This window comes from Chinchilla lanigera, unplaced genomic scaffold (assembly GCF_000276665.1).
Source record: "Chinchilla lanigera isolate Chin_1 unplaced genomic scaffold, ChiLan1.0 scaffold00070, whole genome shotgun sequence".
Lineage (NCBI taxonomy): Eukaryota > Metazoa > Chordata > Mammalia > Rodentia > Chinchillidae > Chinchilla > Chinchilla lanigera.
In genome coordinates this window covers 7,870,242-7,893,637 of record NW_004955471.1, presented here as the reverse complement: position 1 = coordinate 7,893,637, position 23,396 = coordinate 7,870,242, and the positions used below count along the sequence as shown (strand labels likewise).

The following is a 23,396-nucleotide window of genomic DNA, read 5'->3' as shown; positions in this document are numbered from 1 at the left end:
GGCTTATCTTTGTCATGATCCTTTCCTGCTGTTGGATCCTCCTTTATCCCTGGGTTTAATTGCTTGCTCTGCTTGGTGGTTCCTTTCTGTTGTTGTTCTTGAAGTTGTGGTCTATTTTACCTCTTTCTAGAATATTTTTTAGTACTCTTTGTAGGATTGGTTTGGCACTCGTGAATTTCTTCAGTTGTTCTTTATCATGAAAATATTTTATTTGTCCATTAAATTTGAAGGATAGTTTTGCAGGGTCCATCAATCTGGGTTGGAAGTTGTTTTAAGTACCTGAAATACTTCACTACAAGCTCTTCTTGCCTTGATGGTTTGTGTTGAGAAGTCTGCTGTGATTCTGATAGGCTTACCTTAATAGGTGATCTATTTCTAACAGCTTTTAATATTCTGATCTTTTGTTGAGTTTTTGGGATCTTGATCATTGTATGTCTGGGTGTAGATTTATTTTGGTTATAATAAATTGGAGTTCTATATGCTCCACTTATCTGGATGTCCAATTCTTTTTCCATGCCTAGGAAATTTTCTGCTATTATTTCTGCAAATAGTCTTTTTATGTCATTTGTGTTGACACATGTTGATTCACTGATACCTATTAATCTGAAATTATTCACACAATTGTTTTTCTTTGCTTCCTCCTGCAGTTGTTGAATTGTTATTTCCTTGTTCCTTGTTGTTTTTAAGAGATCCCTCCTTTCACATTTATTAACGGCAATGTTGTCTTCAAGTTTTGAAAGTCTATCTTCAGCTTCGTTCAGGCAGTTTTGCCAGCTTTCAATGGAATTTTTAATTTCCTGGCTATCTGTTTGAATCTGTTTCATACATTCTAGTTCTTTTCTATATTGTTCACTCAAAGTTTCTGTGAGTTGTCTACACTCTTCTATTTTCTTGTCAATGCCATCTTTGGATATGCTGAACATTTCTTTCATTATTGTTGTCATTTCTTTTCTTACCTGAGACATTATTTCTGATCTGATGTCTTCTATGGCCTGACGGAGTTGTTTCTTTACTTCAGTTGCTATCTTTTCAGAAATTTCAGGTGTATGACTTTCCAGGTTCTTCTGTATTGATGTCTCCTGGACTTATTTTGGGTGGTGTGGAGGTCTGAGATAGCATTTTGTTCCTTCGTTTTGTCATTTTTGAAGATCCAGAGGTTCCCTGGAGTGCAGCCTCACTCTCCCAATTGTGTGTGAGTGGCAGGGCGAGTGTCTGAAGATCCTCAGTGCTTAGTGCAGCTCCTGTGCTGGTGAGTGGTGGCAACGTGGGGTCTCAATTGCTCCCAACCTTTCTGGCATTCAGTTGGCTCCCAGGTGTGTGTGGGAAGGGCAGGGGAGGCTTGTTAGAGTTCCCGAAACTGCCTGAGGTTTGGCCCAGCTTCCACAAGAGTAGAGGGGATGCAGGTAGTGTTCACCGAGGCTTCAGATAATGCCCAGGACAGAGCCTGCTTCCCACACTGGCAGGGGAGGGGTGAGGGTGGACTCTCCGAGGCCGCTGACTCTGTTCAGGTTTCAGCTGATCTCCGCCCGCCCCCTCTGGGCGGGGGCGGTGCAAGTTGTTTTGACAGTGACCACCGAGGCCCCAGAAGTTGTCCAGGGCTCCAAGTGCATCACACAGTAGTGGGGGAGGCACCAGAGTGGCTCAAGGGGTTCCTAAAGGTGTCTGGCATTCAGCCCAGCACCCACAGAAACACAATGTGTACAGGGAGTAGTCACCAAGACCACAGAGGTTGCCCAGGGCTCTGCCTGCCTTGCACGTCGGTCAGGAAGGTGCAGCAGCGACTCACCGGGCTTCCTGAAATGTCCAGGATTCAGCCCAGCCCCAGCAGACACACTACAGGTGTGGCGAGTAGCCACCGAGCCCCCATAGCGTGCCTGGGGCTCCACTTGCCTTGCACAGTGGTCCTAGATTTTTGAGTTTGTCTTACTATGAACAAATTCCTCCACCAAAAATATAAAAAACGCCACACTTTTGCAAAACTGCTTTAACCACAATCACAGTCTTCAGCAGTCAAATCCAACAGGAACTTCCGTGAGTCCCTTCCACCTCGCTGAACTTTAACCATTTGTGTCTCTGTTTTTCCCTCCCTCCAGTCTGCTCCTCTTCCAACCAACCACCAGTGGCTCGATTCCAGCTTCTGTCCGGGCCTCTCCTGCCTTGCTAGGGTGCTCTCTGACAAACTGAGCGCGCCACGCCTACCCCGGCCCCTCCACCTCAGACCTCTGCACACGTCACAGTCCAACCAGAGAAGGGCGTCACAGGAACCTTCAAGCAAGCCGCCCCGGCCACGTCCCTTGCCCTAGCACTGGTGCTCAGCATCCGCACCGTTATTCACACAACTGTTTAAGCTAGAAATCTGAAAACTTACCTTCAAATCCATAACCGAGTTACACCGATGGCACCTCTTCAACTGCCCTTAAGTCCATTCACAAGTCTTTTTGAGGGTTTTGTTTTGCATTCTGTGGTACTGCGGTTTGAATCCAGGGCTTTTGCAGTTCTCAGTTCGAGATTTTTTTTTTTTTTAATTTTTATCTTGAGATAGAGTCTCGCTAAGTTGCTAAGTGGCTCTGGGCTTGAACTTCACTCAATGCACTGGAGACCCGGGGTTGTTGGCAAGCTGTCCCCGTAAGCTAAGTCCAGTCCCCAGTATTTCCGCAAACAATACTGCACTGGAACACAGCAATGCAGTTCCTTCCCATATGGTACTGGCTACGGCAGTGAGGGCAACCCTTCTGGAGCGTCAATGATAACAAACCGCCTGCTGCAGCTCAGGAGTCACAGGTTGGCCACTGCTGGTCTACGGCTATTTCTGTGCTCCACCACTGCCAACTACTTGCAACACAGACTGTGTGGTCTGCAAAACCAAAATATTCTAACCACACAACACTACAGAAAAGGTTTATGGTGCAATTACTTCCTCCCAGTCCCCGGTATCCACTCCTGCCCTTTCCACTCCATCCTCCACACTGCTTCAAGAGTGAGTTCACAGGGCTGAAGGTGGAGCTCTGCACACAGTGCGCACCTAGCAAGCCCAGCCCCGGCTTCCATCTCCAACACGACCAAAAAAATTTTTTTATAAATAAACCCTTCAAAGACGCTTATAACCTTTCACAGGGTCCTCACTTGGCACAAGTCCACCTTCTTTACTGCAGCTACAAAATTCAGGCACCTGTCTTGTCTCTACCTCCTTGTTCCTGTGCCAGCCTCACGGATACGCCTTCCACTCTGTTCGCTCTTTCACGCTTTGAATTTGCTCTTCCTCTGCCTTAAACCCACAACCCCCTCCTGCCCTCTCCTCCACCTAGCACCCAATGCATCTTCATGCCTCAGCTGAAACAGCCCTCTCAGACCTCATCGCTGGGTAGCTGTCCACAACTCACACCTGTGGCACCTTTCATAAAGCTCCTCACCAAACTGTAGCAACCCAGCTGTTATGGTTTGAGGTTTTTTTGCAAGGGGAAACAATATAATACAGGACACATATTTTATAAGATTATTTATGATAGTCACCCAAAGAATGATATACAAAAGAGTGCAGGAAACCTGTCCACACAGTAAAGACAACAGAACCCAGCCAAGGGCCTAGACCCCACAGAAATGTCCTGCATGAGTTCAGGTGAAGATCTACAGCCCATAACAACATCCCCCATGAGTCCAACTGGAGGCCCAGAGCCCACAACAACATCTCATGCAGACCTGTTTCACAGATCTGTGCTGGAAAGGCCCAAGGGTCAGTAGTAGAATCTAGAAAGTCTGTGCCAGTGGGATGAAGGATCTATGCTAGCAGGCTGAGGGATCGACACTAGAGCCAGGAAGCAACACTCAAAGTCAGAACCAGAGCTCCCCCGAAAAGTAGCACAGCTATCCTCAGCAACAGGGAGGTCCCGAGCTCCCCCAATGATCAGGGAAGCCGAGCTCCCTGAGATCATGAAAGAGATCACGAAAACCAATGTGACAAGCTTCTCCAGAAGACGAGCTGTGCACCTCCGAAGCCAGGAAGCGATGCTCACAACGACGTCCAGAGCTCCCTCAAAGTGAACCAAAGCCATTCTCAGTGACAGCAAGGTCCCAAGCTCCTTGGACAATGGGAACAGCTGAGTTCATCACGAAAGCCAGCATGACAAGTTCCTCCAAAAGAACCAACAGCTCCTTACAGCTTCTACCAGCTTCCAACAGCCTCTCTCAGTTCCCAACGGCCTAACTTCTTCTCCAGTTCTGCCCCTTACACTGCCAGGAACAATCCTCAAGTGGGCCTCCCACACCCAGCGTCGCACTTACTCAGTTCAGCTGGGTGTTACAAGTCGACCACCAGTTGTCAATCCTCCGCACCAGTCAAGGTCTGAGGAGATTGTAAGCATCTTATCTGGCGCTTTTATCATAATGCCCACTGCAGGGCATGGTGGCACATGCCTGTAATCCCAGCACTTGGAAGGCTGAGGAAAGAGGATCATTATGAGTCGAGATCAAAAGTGAGCTTAGGGCTGGGGGTTCAGCTCAGTGGCACAGTGCTTGCCTGGCAAGCACGAGGTCGTGGGTTCGATTCCCAGTACTGGGGAAAAAACAAAACAACAAAAAAACAGAAAAAGTGAGCTTAAGGCCAGCCTGAACTGCATCACAAGACGCTGTCTCAAAACGACTAAAAACAAAACAATACCCATCACTTAGCTGACCCTTGACATATAGTTGGTAAGTGAACAAATGTTAAGACACACACAGTTATAGATGTTATGGAATTGTGCAAGCTTGAAATGGTTAAGAAATTTAAAATAACAATGCCTATAAAATAAAAAATATAGCCAGGCGTGGTGGTGCACACCTGTAATCCCAGCACTCATGAGGCTGAGGCAGGAGGATCGCTGTGCATTTAAGGCCAGCCTGAACTGCATAATGAATCCTTATCTCAAAAAGACCAAAAAATATAAAAATCTAACATTTGATGTGTACTACTGATACAAAATTATCAAAAAAAAATTTAAACCTAACATCAACACATGTTCAAAGCTCACTTATAATTAAGCTTCTAAAAAGAGATCTGTAACTATTTCTCTTCCCTAAACTATTTCTTCACATGGATAGATATTCAAAGTTCAAAGACATGATTTTGAAGATGATTAAAAGCCCCATTTTCACAATGAGTTTGGGCAATTTAAAACCTAGTATTTCATCATCTTTACTTCTGCATGGGTAAATTTATAATTTGCCACTAAGCAAGATTCATCTATTAGCTTAAAGTATAACAGAAATAAACCACTACAGGTTATAGCTTATTCAAAATGCTTAGGACCAGAAATGTTTTGCATTTTCAAGGATTTTGGAATATTTCCACATGGGACCCAAGTCTAAACATGAAATTCATTTATGTTTCATATATACCTGATACACATAAACTGGAGATAATTGTATATAGTATTTTTAATAATTTTGCTGGTGAAACAGTTTACATATACTGAGCCACTGGACTTATGGTGTTATGTTGGGGCTCAAAAATACTTGGGTTGGCTGGGGATTTAGCTCAGTGGCACAGTGCCTGCCTGGCAAGCACAAGGTCGTGAGTTTGATTCCTGGTACCGGAGAAAAACAAAACAAAACAAAAAAAAACAAAAAACAAAACAAAACAAAACAAAAAAATACTTGGGTTTTCTGATTAGAAAAGCTAACCCTGTACTTCATTTGCTGTAGAACATATTTTAGAAACCCACAAGGGGGAGTTCTAGCACCTCCAAACCTTCACTGAAGAGTGCTGATTCTTCTAAGATAAATGTAAAAGTTCATGTCTTTCTCAAAAGAACAAACTAATGCAACTTTAAAAAGAAACTGTAACAAAAGCAAACCACTAGTGGCAATCATACAGACGAGGATTACAAATTCCCTGAAAGTGTCCATTGACCCAAGTGTCTGATCATGAAACAACCCTAAATCCAATAACCCTAGGCAGATTACAAAAGAAAAGAAAAAAAAATATTTTTGAAGTCTTCCACATTAGTACATTCCTAGTATGTTTTCTTGAGAGTCCATATAAAGTATACTGGAGTAATCCTTGTAATCAGAAAGACCGGGGAGGTGTGGTTCATGAGTCCTGTGCAAGGTTAGTGGGAAAACAGGAAGAAAAAGTAACATGTCTTTTCACACAGTGAGTACTGCAGCCAAGTAGATCAGAATAGACCAAGGCATCTATTCCTAGGAACTCAAAGGGCCTAAAGATTCATCAACATGTATTTGAAATTAATATCAAAAATAATCAAATAGTGAAGGCAACGGAAAGGCTCACACCCCTTTGCGTGACACATGCTCCCAGGACGCGGTAGAGAGAGGGCAGCTGAGGGGACTGGACAGTGACTGAGAGAGGAAAAAAACAACTCCCTTTCCTTGCTAAGGACTTGGTCTTAGAAACAGAGAATTTGGGGGACTATGTGCAAGAAGACAGTAGCAGTCACAGTCCCAAGTCATTTCAGATGTCTTCTATCCACACGAGTAGAGCATATCCTAACGAAAGTATAACAGAATCTATACTACATGAATCCAGGCAGAATGAACAAGACACTTGAAATTATGATATTCCCAGTGATAAACACATATAAAAACTTTCCATTTAAGAAATGTGATCTATTAAATATAAAGTATTTAGAGGTAGGGTGTGGTGGTACATACCTGTAATCCCAGCAATCCAGGAGGCTGAGGCAGAAGGATTACAAATTTGAGCCCAACTTAGGCAATTTAATGAGATTTTGTATCAAAAAAAAAAATAAATAAAGGGCTGGGAGGTGTAGTTCAGTGTGAAGGCTCTGGATTCAATCTCCAGTACCAAAAACAAAACAACATGAATCCCAACTTTAAATCCTAATTGTCTCAGATACTTTCCCCTTGCCCATTTTTGAGTGCTAAATTTTGGAAGTCTTTATAAAACCTCTTATGCCAACAGGTACATATACAAGAACACAGATTCTGTAAAAGCCACTGAAACGTTCCAGCCAATCATACACATACACAGGGCTGAACACAACGCTCTCTGCACAGCAAACGACACTGTATAAAACGAGAGTGATCTTCGGTCCCTTTTGTGTAAGACTCGGGCTCTATACCCAAATTCCTAATTTAGTGCCTCCTGCCTAATGGACAGACTCAGCTGAATTATTAGCAAGTGCTCCAAAGCTATTTTACCCTGATATTAAATAACAATGTTTCAACTCTCACCATCACCCTTCTATCCTCAGATATTAACTGCTTATCTACCTTGCCAAATCCACTCAAAAAATATTTGCAAAAACCTAGGAACTGGCTGAAATGAGACTTTTCTGGTTTTGTTTCAAGGAAAGAGGCGTGATACATATGCAAAGCATTTTTCCACAGTGGTTCTGCAGTCCACACAGACTCAAGGTCAAACCCAGCCATAAATCCCCAAAGACATTCCTTCCTTCCCACTTGAACCTCAGCTTCCTTTTGAAATTTTTCTGGAGGGTGCTAGAGATTGACCCACTGATCTGAATCCCCAACGCTTTTGACTCTGATTTTTTTTAAATTCTGAAACAGGGTCTCACTAAATTGGCCAGGCTGGGCTCAACCTGTGATCCTCCTGCCTTGGCCTCCTAGAGTGCCGAGATTTCTACTTCTCTATCACCCAGTTCCTGAACTCCCAGCAACATCATAAGCATTAGCAGAGATGCGGATAAAAAACTACAGGGGAAAGTTTTCATTTGTATGAATTTCATTCATAATTGATGTATTTACTTAGTAAAATTCCACAAGTTTACGAAGCATTTTTCCACACTAAAATTTTTATAAGGAAACTTCTCTTCCTGATTCCTTTGGCTTCTAAGTGAAGAGATTTTTTTTTCCCCCATGAAACACTTTAAATTCTTATTTCACAACTAACTCAGGACTCAAAGCAAAATAGTGTCATTTACTGCACACCACCTCCCAACCCCCTGAAAGGTGCCAGAAACCATGAAAAACAGGCAGAAAACCACCTGGAGAATGAGCTAACCCCTTAGATAACAAGACTAGGCTGAGCCAAGTGGGTGAGGCCTGCACTGTGCGCCTGAGCTGCAGATTCAGGACAGCAGCGCAGGGCTTTCACCTTGACAGGCCAACCAGCTTATGGCGGCTCTGTCCAAAGGCAAGGAACTATTTTTTCTTTGTACATTGAGAAGTTGGATGATGCTGGGTCATAAGCAAATGGTAAGGGGATGCTTCAGGCCCTGAACCAGGGCCCAGGCCTGGCAAACGGTACAGCATGTATTTAAATAGGTATGGCTATGGCAAGGGTTAGGGTACAAAAGAAAGCCACCACTTGGTGCAGCAGTACACACCTGTAATCCCAGCCAGTTAGAAGGCTGACGCAGGAGGATCTCAAGTTCAAAGCCACTCTGGGCAACTTAGTGAGATCACATCTTAAAGGATTAAAAAGAACAGGCAGCGGGAGATGGAGCTCAGGGCTCCCTGGGTTCAATCCCCAGTACTCCCTACACACATAAATGATAAAGTGCTATAGAAGACGACAGTATGGTGGTGTAATTCAGCAACTGCACTTCTAGTGATAGACTCAAAAATGGTAACAAGGCCTTTAGCACATATTTGTATGTTCATGTTCACAGCAGAATTTCTTACAATAGCCAAAAGGGGGATTCATTTACCAATGAATGAAGAGACAAAAAAATTATTTATTCACACAATGGAATATCATGCAAAAAGGAGTGAAATTTTGATATATGGTACATAACATGATGAATTCTGAAAACATTATGCTAAGTGAAAAGTGCCAGAAACAAAAGGGCAAGTATTACATTACATGAAGGACCTACAGCAGTCAAATTTACAGAAATGGAAAGTGATTACAGACAACTGGAAGAGGACGAAACGGGGAAACTAGTGTTGAATGGGTATGGAGCTGCAGTTTTCTTGTTTTTGTTATCTGCGGTGTTAGGGATTGAACCAAGGGAGTGCTGAGCTACAACCCCAGCTCTTTTTTGTGATAAGGTCTTCTAAATTTCCCAGGTTGGCCTCAAATTTGCAATCCTCTTGTCTCAGCCTCCCGAACAGCTGGGATTAACAGGCATGTGCTACTACCCCTGCCTTGAACTTCTGCAAGATGAAAAAGTTCTGGAGATGGAACCAAGCTGGGGCTTTCTCCCTACCCTCCTTTCCTCTAATAAACATGCAATGCTGGGAACAACTGTTGTTAAACTTGGTGTTGGGAGAGAGCATGTTTCCCGAATCTGGTAGACCCGAGGCTGATGCGGACATTCTTTGCTCCAGAAAGGCTTAGTACTGAACGTACATGGAACCCACAGACCACACACGTTCTAGTGAGAGTGAGTCCGGCTGTAGGTCAAGGAAGCTGTCCAGAAGGACGTCAAATTCCTTGTATTAACTCACAGCCAAGGTTATTTCATTATGGCTTATGACCTTGAACTTTCATGTCTTGCCAAGGGGACTGAATATGAATTTAAATTTCTCCCTGAGAATCGCATAGTAGGGGAAGATTTGTACTCAAAAACTCTTTTGATTTTTGGTACAGGGACCTGAAATCAGGGCCTTGCACTTGCCAGCAGGTGTTGGGCCACTGAGCTACATCCCTGGCCCAAAATCTCTTCTTAAAATAGTGAATGTATTTTAGCTATATGCAGGACACTAGTCCTAAGCCCTTTATGTGAATTAGATTAATCAATAGCTGTAGCAATCCTATCAGAAGGCGCTACTATTACTCTATGGATAAACCGAGAGGCTAAGGCCACCCCAAACCACAATTATTCCCCAGCTGCACAGGTTTGGGGACGCAGCTCCCCATTTCCTTCCACTACGCATCATCATGATGATGGGGCATCCTTCTGTGGCTGGGATTTTCTTTACTGGAGATCTTAAACCTGTGACTCGAGCCCATCGTAAAAGGTGGAGAGCACAGATGCAAAGAACGTAGGATGGGGAACTGCTGAGAAGTACAGTGAGTCCTTGGGGCAGGTTATTAGCGAATTTATTTAATCTACTTCACAGCCTTCAAGTGGCAAAAAACAGTGTACCCCAGCCATCCAGAGAGATCAACAGAGAAGCAGGGAGAGGAAAGTGGGCTCGGGTCACAAAGGAGGGAGCACAGCTGTCAGAGGCACACCGTCACTGGCTCAGGCTTCGTAACAGGCAAGGTCAAAGGGTCAAGAGCAAGAGAACAGGACCACCAGCTGTAACAGAGCCCTTTCCTTAACGCACCCGCTCTCCCCAGCCGCCCTCTCCTGGGACAGAAGGGGTGTTACCTAGGTAAGGAGCAGACAGTGACCCCTACTGTGATCAGGGCTGACTGTGGCCCCCTTTCTCTGTCCCTACCCTCTGGGTAAGATGTCTGTCCCACAGGCTTCCTTCTAGTGGCCCCTGAGCCTAGCCCTGGGGACAGAGAGGTAATGACTGCAGCTCTTTTACTGCAGTGCATACAGAACATGGTTTATCAGGAGATGCTCTTAGTTCTCTAACTCCTGGTGCTTACACATCCACTAGTTCACAACTTGGTAACTTTAAGTCTCCCAAAAGAATTTTCCAGAATATTCTAATATGAATGCTTGAAAGAAGTCAAAGGAAAATTTCTCCTATAATTTCATAAACAGCTTATAATTTTACCTTTTGAAGATTCATTAATTCAACTGTCAATAAATTCAGGTTATTCAATTATCAATTAATTTACTACATGTCACCAGACTTTGTACTAGGTGATAGAAAACCAAGTATTGATTAGAACATGATTCCTGCTACAGCTTGTAACCTAGTAAAGGAAACATACATAAAAACAAGACCTTTTTTATATCGTACAGGTCGAGGATGCCTTGTCCCAGCATGCTTTGGATTAGAAGTGTTTCTGACTTTTTTTTAATTCTGAAATATCCACATATATACAGTGACGTATCCTGGGGATGGAATTCAAGTTTAAACATGAAATCTATTTAAGCTTTATATACACCTTATATCGATAGCCTAAAAATATTTTTATCCCCTTCCCCTGCATCCCATTCCATAGAATCATTTTCACTTGAAGAAATAATAAGAAAAGCTTTTTGTACACTTCGGCAATCTCTTTTTTTAATAAAAAAAAAATATATTCAGAGGCAGACTGAGAGGAGAAAAGTAACAGTCTATATACATCTGATATATACTAATTTTTTATAGTTTACAGTTCATCATTTTCATGTAAAAAAAAAATCAATGACTTCTTCTATCCTGCAAAGAAAAATCATTAAATACATTATGATAACATATGTATTAGTAGGAATTCTCAGCTATCAGACTTAATAAACTAATTATGTAAGCATGTGGAAAACAGGACAGCTATCACGGCCATGAACCTTTCTCTGTTCTCAGCTGTCCACATCCAGGTCCAGGTCCTCGGTGGGTATTTGTTAGGGAAACAGCCACCCCTTCCCCAGCTCCCCGTCACACTGACTGAAGGAGCTCTGGGTATGGTCCTCCTCTCTACACTGATGCCAGAGCTTCTATCCACATTTAACTGACAGAGATCAGCCCCTAAGAAGGGAAGCTGCAGATAACACCTCTGGCTCCCTCTCCCAAGCCTGGCAGGCTCCAGGCAGATCCCTGCCCAACACCTGTCCCTGGCAGGCAGAAGGGTCTGACATCACACACCACAAGCAAAGGCCATGTCCATTTTAAAAGGTTAGGAAGTCCTGGTCTGAAATGTATTCGATATCACACAGAATATTCAGAGATAATCTCTCCTTTACACATCCAGCAACATGATAGCATAGTTGGGAAAAAAAATCATTCACCCATACACATTAATTACAAAAACTACTGAAAGAAGACAACAAAATATTAGTTATGGCAACCTTTGCCAAGTGTGGCTGGTCATACAGTTTATTATTAATATATATGCATTGTACATATTAGCAGAGTTCATATAGCATGCACTGATTAAATCTAATTTCTTTTTTCCACCCTCCCCTAATTTTCATGTCTTCAGGGTTCCCGTGTTTTCTTACAATCTTGTACTTTGTTATAATCACGAAATATTCTGAGGAGATAATCTCTATTTTAAACTATTTAATAATATACCATGTTCACGAACACACACACAATCACTTTATGTGTCATGGGTGTTCCTCTAATGTAAAAGTGCTCTACATCTCCCACATTGTTTTATAATTATATTTTAATGATTTCAAAGGTATTAATGATTTAAATCTCAGGCAAGCTATGACTAGTGACCCTATATAATGTTAGATTCTGAGACAATACCAATTTCAAAATTTTGTTTTTCCCAAATATATTATAGAAAACTCCTCTTTGGATCCAACAAAGCACTAAAGACAACATTAAAAAATAGATTTCTGCCTTCTCATGTGTCCGGTACAACTACACTTACGTGCTCTGTCCTACCATTTATTTATAGATAAAATTATAGAAAACAATCTAGCTGATGTACTATCCACTAGTCAGATATTTCCACAAGCATCAGAATTATAATCTGGAAAAACTAATAAATATTCTGCTATGTTGATAATGCAGATTTACTAAATTCTTTTCTACTGTTAGGCCTTTAAACCATCTCTGCTTTTATGCTACAATAAAAATACTCCAAAGAAGATATGATAGACATTGTGAATTGATAAGAAAGCACTCAAAGGTAAAGGGTACCTGGGATATGGGAAAAGAGAAGGGAAAGAAGGAGAAAGTTTGTATGTATGTATATGCAGGATAGTTAACATGGCTGTTCTACTGTCTTGTATTTCCTTGCTGAAAGAAACTGTCAATGAGTCCTTGGTTGATCAGCTTTGCATGTCTATATGTGTTTTCATGAGAAACCACTTTGAAGATATCAGTATGTAATACCACAAGCATTGTTAATTCCCTACCACTCTGTTTGTAACTCTGTACTGTCTGTACTGATCCTTTTGCTATTTTGTAAAATGATGTCTGTTAGTATTTTTCTTTTATTTTTAAAATAATAATAATAAAAAAAATACTCCAAATAACATTTTATTTGCACTTATCTTTCCTGCATCATGAATGATTAAATTAATGGATATGAGAATCACATTTACTACATTTGGGGAAAATTTAAGACATCATGGTGCCGTTGCCAAACTTGGCTCTGCTCTTGACCTCCTCCAAGTAACTTAAACTCTAAGTCCATTCTACAATTTCTAAAATAAGAGTAATACCACTTGCCTTGGTAGTAAATCTGCTGAAGGTCAAAAACAGGTTGATTTGAAACTACAAATCTAGTAGATAGGCTATTTGGGGGATCTCAGTTCAGGTTTCCACTGACTCATCTATCTATTTAAAACTCTGGGGGCCTTCAATGTACTAAGCTCCAAGTTGACATAAAGGTTGTAAAAATTAAAAAAGCAGCAGGTCCTGTCCTAGACATCCTTGAAGAACAGAGGAGGAGATATCACCAGGTACCAGTATCACAGCAGGGCATGGACCTAGTGCCATGAGACCAGAAAACAGCCCACCTTGGAACCCAGAAGTTCCAGAGGAGCTGACGTTTGGATGGGGTCCTGAGGTGTGGAATTAGAAGGGTAATCAGAATGAGGTACAAGCTTATGAGGGTGAGCTAGTATAAAGGGCTGGCACATTCTGGGAAGGATGGGAAGTTTGCAAGGGGAGGGCTCAGAAGAAAGAGGTTTTAAAAAACAAACAAACATGAAAGAGGTAGGAGCTTTGAGGCTGGAGAAAGAAGTTAGACCCTAGTGACAAACATGACTGCATGCAAGATTAAGGAGTTGGACTTGCTTCTGTAAGCAGAGGGGACCCGGCCAAACCAGTGACCAGGAAAATAACAACTACCTATGTTTCAGAAGGTATCTAAGTGAGCCAAAATGAACTGTTCCTCCTTAAAAAAGGAGGAGGAAGAAGAAGAAGAAGAAGGAGAAGGAGGAGAAGGAGGAGAAGGAGGAGGAAGGAGGAGAAAGAAGAAAGAAGAAAGAAGAAAGAAGAAAGAAGAAAGAAGAAGAAGGAGGAGGAGGAGGAGGAGGAGGAGGTGGAGGAGGAGGAGGAATCAAGAACAACAGAGTGAAACGTGGAGTGGCTTAGAGAAAGAACAACTGGCACAGCAACCTAAGTGACAAAGGATGATGAGATGCAGCAAGAGCAGAGAATCCTCCAAGTTCCAGTCAGACCTGCGGGAATGGTGACTTTTCATCTGCCAAGAATTTTCTCTTCGGGAAGCAATCCAACTTTTCATGTTTCCCTCCTATCTTAACACTGTGAGCTGCTAAGACTAACTTGGGCCGGGGAATTTATAAACAACAGAACCTCAGTATTTTCAGTGCAAGAGTCCAAGCTCAAGGTGGCACGGGCTCTGGAGAGTGGTGAAGGCCTGTTCCTCCTAAGCAGCTCCTTCTCTGTGTCACATGGCAGATGGGGCAAATAAGCTCCTTCGAACCTTTTATTTAAGGCATTAAACCTACCTATTCATGAGGACTCTATCCTCATGTCCTGACCCTTTCCCTAGGACCCGACTTCTTAAGACCACTGCACTGGGTTTAGATTTCAACATATGCGGGGGCAAACATTCAGACCTACTCTCTTCCCAACAGCAGATGCACATCTGCAGCGAAGGGAATGCAAATGTGTACCCTCCTCTCCACTGAACTCAGTGATGCCTAGTTTTTAAAATGGGGCCAGAAAGAAATTAGACCAAAGACCATTGATATATACATATATTCTTTTCAGCAGGAGAAGTTAACTAAGCCATCTAATCAAATTAAACTGAGCAGGAAAATAAATGCAAAGATCAGATATGAAAGGGTAATATATACAAATAAAAAGGACCAAAATGAGCCCATAATACAGAAAAGAAAAGCCTTATTTGCTGGCTTTTCTAAGATGAACTATTTTTTTTTGTTGTTATTCCAAAAAACAGACTTTAACATTAAATGGAGAACTAGTCACAATCTATATGATATGTCAAATATCAACAGGTTTCCCCCTATAAAAATATCAAATAAAATGGATTTGCTGTGTTTGCCCATTTCCCTACACTCACGCTCTTTGAGAAAAGGAGGACAAAATGGGACAATGCCCACTTTGGGATGCAGTGATAAAGTAGCACTACTTGTTTCCTGGGATTTTTTTGGTCTTTCTGCAATAGGGTCTTGCTATGCAGTTCAGGCTGGTCTTGAGCTCTCTTTATAGCCCAGGCTAGTCTCGAGCTAGCAACGATGCTCCTGCCCCTCGCCCCCAGTACTAGGATTACTGGTGTGTGCCGCCCCGTCCAGCTCCTAAAGCTGCACTGAGTCTGTTTAAGTTCTACAAGGGGAGCTTTGCAGAGGCCTGTTTTACACCTCCAACAAGAAGCCATGCTTGAATCAGAGCCACTTAGGTAAGAAACTGGTTTTCTGACCTCAGGCAAGCAGTTTGCAAATTAGTTTTTCTGCAGTTTGCAACTCTTGGAAAAAACACCTGTGATGTTCTTAAAGCATATTTAAATCTGATTTTTGTCACAGCTTTCTGTATCTTTTAACAGCTTAAGGAAAAACCAACTGCTACAACAGAATATCCACAGGAGGTAATTTATAGCAAGCTGCAAGCTTAAGAGAGCCAACATGTTCTGATTACATGATTACATATTTCTCATTGTGGCCTCCAGAAACAATCTTCAGGAAGTGTGAGGCGGGTCAATGACATCTCCACATCTGAGAAGCCGAATACATCCCCTGACCCTCCATCAGTGCTCACTCCTCTGCATGAATGTAAGTTCCTGTCCATGCAGCTGAACCTGAAGGTTCCAAATGTTCCACGTCCCAGAAGACTACAAGTGTTGGCAAAGCTGTGGGACTATAAACAGATGTAAGCACTTTAAAAACAGTTTGACAGGTCCTAAAAATGAACAGCCCTGACTCCTAGGTACACACTAACAGAAAAAATACACCTACACAAACTTACATTATTCATTACAGCCAAAAAACAGACACTCAAATGTCGGTTTAAACAAAACCAGGCAGGTCCACACAACGGCAAATTGCTTGGCAATAAAAAAGAACGAAAAACACGGGTAAAATTTGAAAATATGTTAAAGGAAAGATGCCAATCACAAAAGACCACACATATTCTTTATATGAAATGCCCAAAATAGACAAATCCACAAAGACAGAAAATAAATTAGTGGTCGCTAGGGACTGGACTGATGCAATGAGAATGTTCTAAAATTAGACCACAGTGAGAGTTGCACAACTCCATGGATACACTAAAAACCACTGGATTGCAGTTTGTTTGTCTGGGATTTTGTTTTGGGACTGGAGGTTGAGCCCAGGGGCCTTTACCGTGAGCTACAGCCCCAGCCCCCCTTTTTTTAAAATTTTGAGTCATGGTCTCCCTAATTGCAAAGTTGCCTAGGCTGGGTTTGAATTTGTGATCTTTCTGCCTCAGCCTCCCAGAGCTCTGGAACTACAGAATTAGCACAGCTTGAACTATAGCTTTTCAAATGAGTGGATTTTATGGTATGTAGATCATACCTCAATATGAACTGAGCTTGATACAGGTTGAATTTCCTTTACCCTAAATGCTTAGGACCAGAAATATTCTGGACCTGGCCTTTTCTCAGATTTTGGAGTATCAACATAAACATATTGAGATAACTCGGAATTTGGACCCAAAAATAAATATGGAATTCACTTATGCTTTCTACGCTTCTTACTGACACAGCCTGAAAGTGATTTCAGAGTATTATTAATGTGCTTGTGTTCTGACTGTGACTCACTGCATGAGGTCTGGTACAGAATACTCCACTCTGTGGCATCGTGTCAGCCACAAAAATTTTCAGATTTGGAAACATTTTGGATTGCAGATTTTGGGAATAGGTATATTCAACCTCTAATGCAGAAATGAAGATCAAGCAAAGCAAAGTCACCAGCAAGGCAAGCTGAAGGGAGAGAGCAGCAGAAACCTGCGTCTGCGAGGAGAGCCGCAGGGCTGCTGCCGCCTCATGTTGAGCAAGGCAGGAGCACCGCAGGAAGCACATCCGCCAGGTGGCCCCTGCCTTCATGGAGCATCAGTTCCATGGAGTGACACCCCCCAGTAACAATCAAGTGTGAGCCCATGATGTCCACTGAAGGGCAGTGTTCCAAGGGGAAGGAGTGTAGTTCTAACCACCGTCCAACAAAGGCCCTCAACCACAATGGAAGGGGATGGGAGTCCTTGAGGAATTCAAGTACCAGATGAACAACAAGGAAAGATGAAGTGGGGCGAATTAGAGCAAAGGGGAGGTGACACTAAGCCAACTGAAGATGCAAAGCATCCAAGGTAGGGGGAAAAAAATCACACGTAAGAAGGCTAGTGTGACGTAAGACTGAGGCAAGAGACCATGGGGCACAACACAACTGGAGAGCGCAGCCAGGGGCTCAGTGGTACCGTGTGTGCTCCTGCCCAGCAGCACAGGTCCTGAGTTCAAGCCCTGGGGCGGGGCAGGCCGGCATTAAGCGCAGGTGTGTATATGCAAGCAGGCCACAAAAGGCCTCACAGCCACGACAAGGACTGGTTTTAAATTCCAAGACTTCTGAAAATGCCTTGAGGGGTTGTCTGTTTGAGGTTGGGAGAGTTTTACAAGGAATCGGAAGAGTAGCTCCTCCAGAGTGGGTGGCCGGCCTGGAGAGGTTTCAAGCAGAGATCCTATGGTCCTATGTCTTGTTTTTGGAGAGGGACAAGAACATTTGAGTAGCGCACTGGGGAACAACAGTGGGCATCGCAGGGCACAGACAGGCTCTGCCAGGCAGAGTGGCTGGGAGAAAGCTGCTTCAGCACTGGGAACTGCAGGGTCAGCTTCCTCTCCCCCTTCCTTCCACAAACGCTTGAATGAGGGACCCACTTCTACTTCAGTGCTCAGATCACCGCTAGGAGGCCACAGTGCAGTCAGAGACCCTATTTCCATCACCAGAGAAACTTCTCCATTTTCAACCGTCCTTATCTGCTGAAGAACAGCACTAAACTGGGGCTAAAAATGTTTATTTGCTGAAACCCTTGCAACATTAATTAAACTTACTCCTCTAGTCCTCTCCAATCCTTTTCCAGAAACACAAATGAGAGCACATCAGTCGCCTGCTTAAGACCTCTTAATACATTCTCACTGCTTTAGTACTTAAACCAAACCCCCATATGTACTTAAAAGGAATTTTCCTTGTGCACCTGCTACCCCTCTTACTTGGAGGGTAAGGCAGCAGGTCTGCTTGAGCCCAGGAGTTAAAGGCCTGCTTTGACAAATAATGAGAGCCCATCTCAAAGAAATAAAAATAAAAATAAAAAAAAAAGAAATGAAGAAATCATCCTTAAAATTCTGGGAAGAATCAAGCATGGTGGTGTACACCTATAACCCCAGCACTTGGAAGGTTCAAACAGAAGGATGACCATGGTGAGTTCAGCTCCAACCTGAGTCTACTGATGTGAGATTCTGTCTCAAAACAAGTCGGGCATGGTGGCGCACACCTGTAATCCCAGCACTCAGGAAGCTGAGGCAGGATGACTGCTACAAGTCCAAGGCCAGCCTGGGCTACAAAGTGAGCTCAAGGCCAGCCTGAACTACATATTGAAACCCTGTCTCAGAAAACCAAAAAAACAAAACTCCTAGGAGAAGGTACTATTCAATCTTATTAAAATTCATGTATCATTAAAAATCCTTAAGAATCATGTATCTGTTGTTAACAAAGCTCCCAGACACTATGTTACAGGTCACTAATTTTGTCTGTCTCTTGCACTGGAACATAAGCTACTAAAACCTGGCACATAGCAGATGCTCAATAAAATTGCAAATGAACAAGAGCCCTGGTATTACTGACCACAGATTCTAAGCAATATTCAAAAAGAAACAGGTGAAGTTTGTAATATATTGATTCAAAAGGTTTTTCTTCGTTCCTAAGAAGTTATCCACTTACAAGGAAATATAAACAAAGGGAAAAGTGGCCCCCCTGAGAAGCTATTAATGAAATGTGTTTTAAAAGAATTTTAACTTATCATTATACTTCCAGTGCATCAAAATGTTTCTTCCCACTAAGCTACACCCAGGCATAACTAGGGAAACAAGAAAGGGAAAAGACAGTGCAACACCCTTAGAGGCGCACATTCCCAGTGCCCTCAGTGATTCTCTCTTCCTGAAAAGCAAACCAGCCAGATTTAACAAGTGCTATAAAACGGTTCATAGTCTGCAACTACAGAATTGCTCCTCTCTAAAGAAACTTATAAAACAGGCACATGGCTTAACGGTAATAAAAATGAAAAACTACAAACATCCAAACGATCAACAATAGGCCTAAGTGAACTATAGAACAGCAGCACTGGGTGTACACAGCCCTTCAGAAGAATTTTGTAGGCCTGCAGTGTAGCTCAGTGGTAGAACACTTGCCCACTGTGAGCAAGGCCTGGGTTTGATCCCCAGAACTCCAAAAACAAAAAAAGTATGTGGATTCCACTGATACTTTACAAACATATTTCTAGATTTTAGGATTTTTCAAAAATCAGAAAATAGTAAAGCCTCCGTTCTGACTATATAAAAAAGAGCTGTACATACCCTGCCAAAGATCTATAAATGGAGAGGGTGACAAAGTTTGATCAAAGCAAATCTATGAAAATGACCTGTGTTTGTGAAAGCTGAATGCTCTGGACTTGCGGAAGCAGAAAATAAGCATCTGGCAGCTGCTCTGCAGAGCCTTCTGTAGAGATCCTGCGAGTGCCAACTCCAGACACCTGCAGGAAGAGAGAAGGAGTGCCCCTCCGTCAGAATGCTACAGCACACCCACCAAGCTGCTCGACTACCTCTCCAAGGGAAATCGGCATGGTCACTACAACAGTGTCAGCCCAGCTGGCATTCATCTCTCTCGACAAAAGAGCAGGATGAATGCTGTATTTCAGCTGAGTCATCTTCTCTATTACCAAACCTTCTTTACAAATGGACAACTCTTCTGATGTGGGACCTCATGTTTTATGGAACCTGGTAAGAATTAACCACAAAGGCAACTGATCTTGGCTCTGAAATTACCCGATGACACATGCTTTTAAAGATGTCACAGTACCACATTTAAGGGAGAGACCCAACTAGTTTGTGAACACCAACAAGATTCTTCACACTCCCTTCCTGGCGAACAATGGCAAGAACAGTGAGCCTCTGGGAATGGACTCTTGAGCACAACCAAATTGTGTGGCAAAAGGAAAGTTACTTACATGATAGGAAAGGATTCCATATGAAGAAGTATTAATAAATAAAGAACTTTCAATGCTTCCTTCTTCAGTAGGTAAGAAAATAATTCTAAAGGAAGTTTTCCCCATTGCTGGAATTACCTGAAAGAAAGGTACCTAATTAGCTATTTGGAATGGCCTCCTTCGAGAAACTGTCTGCTTCAGACTTTCTTTCTGACAATTTCTGTTATCAGATAGCTGCGTAATCTTCAGCCTAATGTGTAAGTATCACAAATCCCTCAGCATCGGCCAAATGACCAACACCCACCAATCTAAGGGCATAGCAATGACTTAGAGCAGAGCAGTTGCCAAGTCATCTCACTTCAGTGTGGAATCAAGAGTCTCATCTCCTTCCTTTCCCTCTTCTTCCACATCCACATGTTCCATGTCTTTATCTAACACAGTTGTCTCTCTACTTAAATACTGAAGTGTGAGGAAAATCAGAGATCATGTTTACCTGTTCAGACCATCATAAGCCAAATACTGGGCTTCCCCCTTCAACATTTCCTTTGTCCTAGTGTTTTGTAAAAATTCGTAATTTCAGGCACAGTAAGCAAGGTAAGTACAGTAAAGCTTACCAGCAATTAAGACTTTCATTAACACGCGCCCACTGGCTTGAACTACCAGCAGTGCATACATGGCCATCCCATCATATGGATTGTACCACTAGTAGTACAATCTAATCTAATCACTTTTATCATTCTTTTTACTAATAAAATCAATAAAAAGCTGCCTAATAAGACAGTTGTGCATGTACCATAGTGGTTCAAGCCGTCCAGCAGCAAGACATATGAAGTATGGCCCCATCATGAACTTGTTTACAGCCAAAGACTACTGAAAAAGCAGGCTAAGGTTTTGGTCTCCATTAGGGAGCAAGCTGGCTTTGGAAGGAACCATTTACCACTGTTTAGTCTTGTGTTTAGAAAGAAGTCCTAACTTTCTTAGTAGACCAGAGAGGTGAGAGAGTTCTCACTGTAAAGTTGGGTTAGTTACTAAATGTCTCAGCATCTGTAGTAAGACAAACATAAACTTTATCATAGGGCTGGGGATATAGCTCAGTGGCACAAGCGACTGCCTAGCAAGCACAAGGTCCTGAGTTCGATTCCCTGTACCAAAAAAAAAAAACACTTTACAATAAAAGACATACTGAATATACAGACATTGCTACCTAAAGTCTTTAAAGTTTTTTTCCCCAGGTGGATATCCAGAGACACCAAACTTCTAAAAAGGAACAACTGAAAAAATACATGCTAAAGCAAACACATAGGAGGAGAAGTCTGGGTAGGAGAAAAAGGGAAGACAGCACAAAGTTCAAACTTGAGGCCAAAGGAAGCATGAGAAGCTGGCAGCCTGCCACAGCACCGTTTCCAGGAGTCCATCAGCACTCACCCTGCAGTGAACAGGAGGCACATGAAAATGTCTAGCAGCTGTAAACACTGAGTTCACCACAACTTCACTATCCCTACTAGGGTTGTGAGCATAAAGAATCTCTGCTGCGGGATGTCCCAGGAGCCTAGAAGGGAAAAGAGAAAAAGTAACACACTGTGGTTATCAGTATCACTACAGGCATGTGCACGTGTGCACACACATGCACACACATGCACGTGCTTTTATTTTTAGATTTTTGGCACTGGGGATTGAACCCAGAGCCTCACATAAGTTCTACACTGAGCTAAATCCCCAAACCACACATTTTAAATCCAGAAATCTATTGATATCCATTAAAAAATTAAAAAAAACAAAAACTTACCAAGTCCTACTGGTAAAATATTTAATCTACAATAGTAAAAAAACACAAAAACAAAACTTTTTTTTTATGATTTATGCCGCCAACCCACAGTAATACTCCACTGGTTTCTATGCTGGAAGAATTCAAGCCATGTAAGCCATTAAATGGTTGTTTTAAAAAGCACATTTTGGCACGTACTGGCATTCTCTGTCTAGGGTCTCTCATTCAAATGAAAATATGTTTAGATAAGAAACTGTATTCATAGAAAAACTCTTATTTTCCTAGAGTTTGTTTTCTAAGCAATAAATTTTAAAGAGACGTTTGTAAGGGTTGCATTTTCAACTTACAAAGAGACTTGACTAGGTTTTACAAAAGGAAAATTCATTGTTGCTTTCAGCCATTCTTGAGAAAAACGGAAGCCGGGCAGCACTGTGTAGCAGCAGTTCTTATCCACCAAAATCAGGAGCCTTTCAGAAAACCCACTAGAAGGAAGGCAGCTTGTCCCTCCACAAACATGCATGCATGAAAGGATTTTACATAACTTCAAAACTTTCCATGACCTCCCAGTAGCATCCACTGCAGAGCAAACACACTCATCGAACAAGGCCTTGAGACCATTGTTTTATAGCAGCATACTCTACCTCGTCCCACAATCAGCTGTCAGAAGGATGCGCTGTCAGAGGGGCTGCAAGAGACTAGGAACTGGGCTCCCATCTGCCTACCTGGACCTTATTACAAAATTCACTCTAGTCATTTAATTCTACTGGCCAACACCAAATTCACTCTGGCTCATGTTATAACACAGACCCAGTCAAAATCTCACTGCAGTCACTCCTCTAGTTTTAATACCCTCAAAGGCAAAGACTCAGATCTATGCCTCTTATTAGCAGGGACCAGAAATACCCCAATTTAAGTAAAAATTCATGTTCATTAGGCTTATGTTTCTCTGGTTTGATTTCAGTTTCTCCAATATCAAAAATGTATGCTGAAGGAAAAATTTAATCATGTTGTTTCTCTTATATGCAATGGGATTTCCAAAATAGTGTATTACTACCATCAAATCCTTGGAATTTTTCTTCTAGCTTTCACTTATTTTTAAGTACTAGTATTAATGTAAACTTTTAAATATCCAAATTGCCACTGTAAAACATAAATATTTAATTCCAGTTATAAACAAAAACACCTTGGTAGGATAAAAACCTTGATTCTCTTTATAGTTCTTCAGTATTTTTTCTTCTAAAATTTTATACTACCATAAACATAGTCACCTCAAAAAGTCCTATCTCATTATTGGGCTCAGATCTGCCTTTCTTCCTGCAATTAAATAAGACCTTCTTTTAGGTTTTAGGCAGCTAATATGAATCAATCAGCGAAGTTATTAGTACTTATCCTCAAAGCTTTGGATGTAATTCACATAACTAAAATACAAGACTTCTAGCTTCAAAGAACACAGATGTCTACCAGAGAAACAGAAAATAAGGCTGCACAGCAGCAATGCTAGAGCTCAGTG

The 23,396-nt window shown here is 42.2% G+C and overlaps 1 protein-coding gene across 1 annotated transcript in view; it reads right to left on the bottom strand.

Moving 5' to 3' along the window:
* Positions 1-23,396, bottom strand: part of Kiaa0922 (KIAA0922 ortholog) — a gene marked incomplete at its 5' end in the record, with an annotated part of 154,579 nt that overhangs the window by 58,628 nt on the left and 72,555 nt on the right. The window contains 3 exons of the mRNA XM_005400925.2: positions 19,558-19,668; positions 20,143-20,259; positions 21,547-21,670. Of these exons, the coding sequence (XP_005400982.2) occupies positions 19,558-19,668; positions 20,143-20,259; positions 21,547-21,670 (352 nt within the window). The remainder of the gene's footprint in view (positions 1-19,557; positions 19,669-20,142; positions 20,260-21,546; positions 21,671-23,396) is intronic.